This window comes from Protobothrops mucrosquamatus, unplaced genomic scaffold (assembly GCF_001527695.2).
Source record: "Protobothrops mucrosquamatus isolate PMUCROS unplaced genomic scaffold, P.Mucros_1.0 scaffold738, whole genome shotgun sequence".
NCBI classification, from domain to species: domain Eukaryota; kingdom Metazoa; phylum Chordata; class Lepidosauria; order Squamata; family Viperidae; genus Protobothrops; species Protobothrops mucrosquamatus.
In genome coordinates, this window is record NW_015387011.1 from 589,222 (window position 1) to 591,432 (window position 2,211).

Genomic DNA, 2,211 nt, shown 5'->3' on the forward strand with positions numbered 1-2,211 from the left:
TGTATGAAAAGTCTGTGTGGCCAAACACACTAACTTGATTGAGGAGCTACATCTGCCTCATAAGATCACAAGTTGCTCTGGCCTGCTGTTATCTCAACGAAACTGGGAAAGCTTCAGCGGATCACTGCTTTGGTTTAGCACTCACTTTGACCTCAAAACGCACCAATTTGGACAGGCCACCAAGGATCTAATTGGTGGACAGGCAGCAGCGTCAAGAAGGAAGACAGGCACTGGGAAGAGAACAGGGAACCCAGAATGCTCCTTCTCATCTATGATGTTGGGGCTTTGGAATACCCCCCCGCCGTAATCCATCCCTCCTGCCATTAACTCCTCCCCCAAATTAAGTGCACAAAACAATCCTCGTTCCTGGAATGCACCTTGAATGCCACACAGGAGAAGAAAACACAAGAGTTTTGCCACCACCCCCACCCAAGCACCCTTTTCCCGATGGGGTCCAACATGCTCAAAAATCCTCAGCTGCTAACTCCAGCTGGGGTCATAGCCTGTCCAGTCAGGAGGAGGAGCCAGGTAAACACGGCGGCCTCGGTAAAGGAAGCTGACAATGCCCTGATAACCAGCACGGGGCACTCCTGATTTGAGGTCATCCATAACACCCAAGGCTTTGGCGAAGGCCTTGAAAGAGTCACGAGTGGTGTACTGCACTCGGACAGTACCTAACTCCCGGCGCTGGTTCCCCTGTAATTCTTCGACGCGCAGCTCAGGGGCACCGTAGACTTGGGCCAAGAATGAGTGTTCATAGTTATTCTTCTTGAGGTAAGAAAGGTCCATCTGGGTGAAAGGCACAAAACGGTCATTGAGCTTGATGAACTTCAGATATTGGTCAAAGAATTGACCGTGGCTCACGCCTTTACGGCCAAAAGTCATTGTGCGTGACACTTCAGGCCTGATGCACGAACGGCCCTGCCGCTGCTCAGGCTGTCGCATCCAGTCGTCCCAGAAAGCCTTGGGCCACTTGGGTTCCAGCTCATCCCACAAGTCAGAGAGCAGAAGCCAGCCCAGACCAGGGAAAAAATCAGTACGGTAGAGAAGTTCGGGATGGGCAACGTCTACCATCTGTTCCTTGCCATTATCGTTCCAGGCAGAGATACACCAAAGAGTCGGGTCAGCCAGTAGAAGTGGGAAACTCGCTTGAAAATATTCGAAGAAATCTGGGGCGACTTCCAAGTCATCTTCCACTACGATGGCGGCTTGGTATTTGAAGGTCCGGAAAAGCTGGCTCAAAGCCCAGCGATAGTGTCGAGCAATTTTGTAGTATCCCTGAAACTTGCGATGGTCGGGAGGCACAGGGATATCACTTAAATTGGGCTGCTTGATGTGCATGATAGAATCTCCATAGGAGGCAATGACTCTAGCTGTTTCCTCATGTCCACAGTCCTGGCTTACAATGATGGGGAATCGCTCCTTTGAGGGACGGTAATGCAACAGTTTATCTAGACAACGGCGGACTGTGCTGCGGTCACAGGCAATCACCACCACAGGTAAAACCGCATCAGGTGATATCTGACTGTGGTGGGGTGAGAGCGCAGCTGTGGAAGGCTGGGCCGACACTGCAGCTGACAGGTGGAGATTTTTCGACTTCCGTATGTTCCAGAGTGAACTATAGCGGTAGATCTGATGTAAAAGGTCCTTCTGGCGCTCCAATTCTACCTCAGCATCCTGGGCCAGTCGGATCACCTCTTCAGTTAAGCGGCTATGGTCCGATAAAGACTGTGGCCGAGTCCACAGGAAGAAGAGGATCACAGCGTTCCAGGCCACAAAAAGCACCAGGCCCCAGAGAATCAGGTTACTTTTCTTCAGCATCCTTCAAAGGCATAGGCCGCACCCTGTCCTCTGATGTCTACCCCTCGGATGAGCTTCAAATTGTCACCACCAACCTGAAAAATGAGTGATAAAACAGTTATTACTGATTCATCTGTCTTTCCCCTCCTTCACTACTCTACTAATTATCATCCGGTTGCACTTATGTCCATCGTGATGAAAAGTTTTGAAAGGCCGATAAAGGATTTTAATCTATCCAGCCTCCCTCCAGCATTTAACTCCCTTCAGTTTGCTTACCAGGTGATTTGCTCCACAGAGGACACTATTTCCTCTGTTCTACACCTGAGCTTGGCACACTTAAGAGGAAAGAAGTACTCGTGTCTGAATGCTGTTTGTTGATTTTAGTTTGGCTTTTAATACAACCGCTCCTCA

At 49.9% G+C, this 2,211-nt stretch overlaps 1 protein-coding gene across 2 annotated transcripts; it reads right to left on the bottom strand.

The window, feature by feature from the left end:
- Positions 1 to 461: 461 nt before the first annotated feature.
- On the bottom strand, positions 462 to 1,821 carry MGAT1 (mannosyl (alpha-1,3-)-glycoprotein beta-1,2-N-acetylglucosaminyltransferase). Of its 2 annotated transcripts, XM_015818433.1 has the most exons (2): positions 1,626 to 1,821; positions 462 to 1,574 (listed from the first exon to the last, which is right to left on the bottom strand). In XM_015818433.1, exons 1-2 carry the CDS (start codon positions 1,819 to 1,821, stop codon positions 481 to 483), a joined length of 1,290 nt encoding a protein of 429 aa, XP_015673919.1. In that variant the 3' UTR covers positions 462 to 480. The 2 variants fall into 2 exon arrangements, with proteins under 2 accessions (XP_015673919.1, XP_015673918.1); XM_015818432.1 differs by having other exon boundaries at positions 462 to 1,821.
- Positions 1,822 to 2,211: the final 390 nt, after the last annotated feature.

Excerpts from the sequence above, each read along its gene's own strand:
- MGAT1 (XM_015818432.1), bottom strand. The coding sequence starts at position 1,821 with ATGCTGAAGAAAAGTAACCTGATTCTCTGGGGCCTGGTGCTTTTTGTG.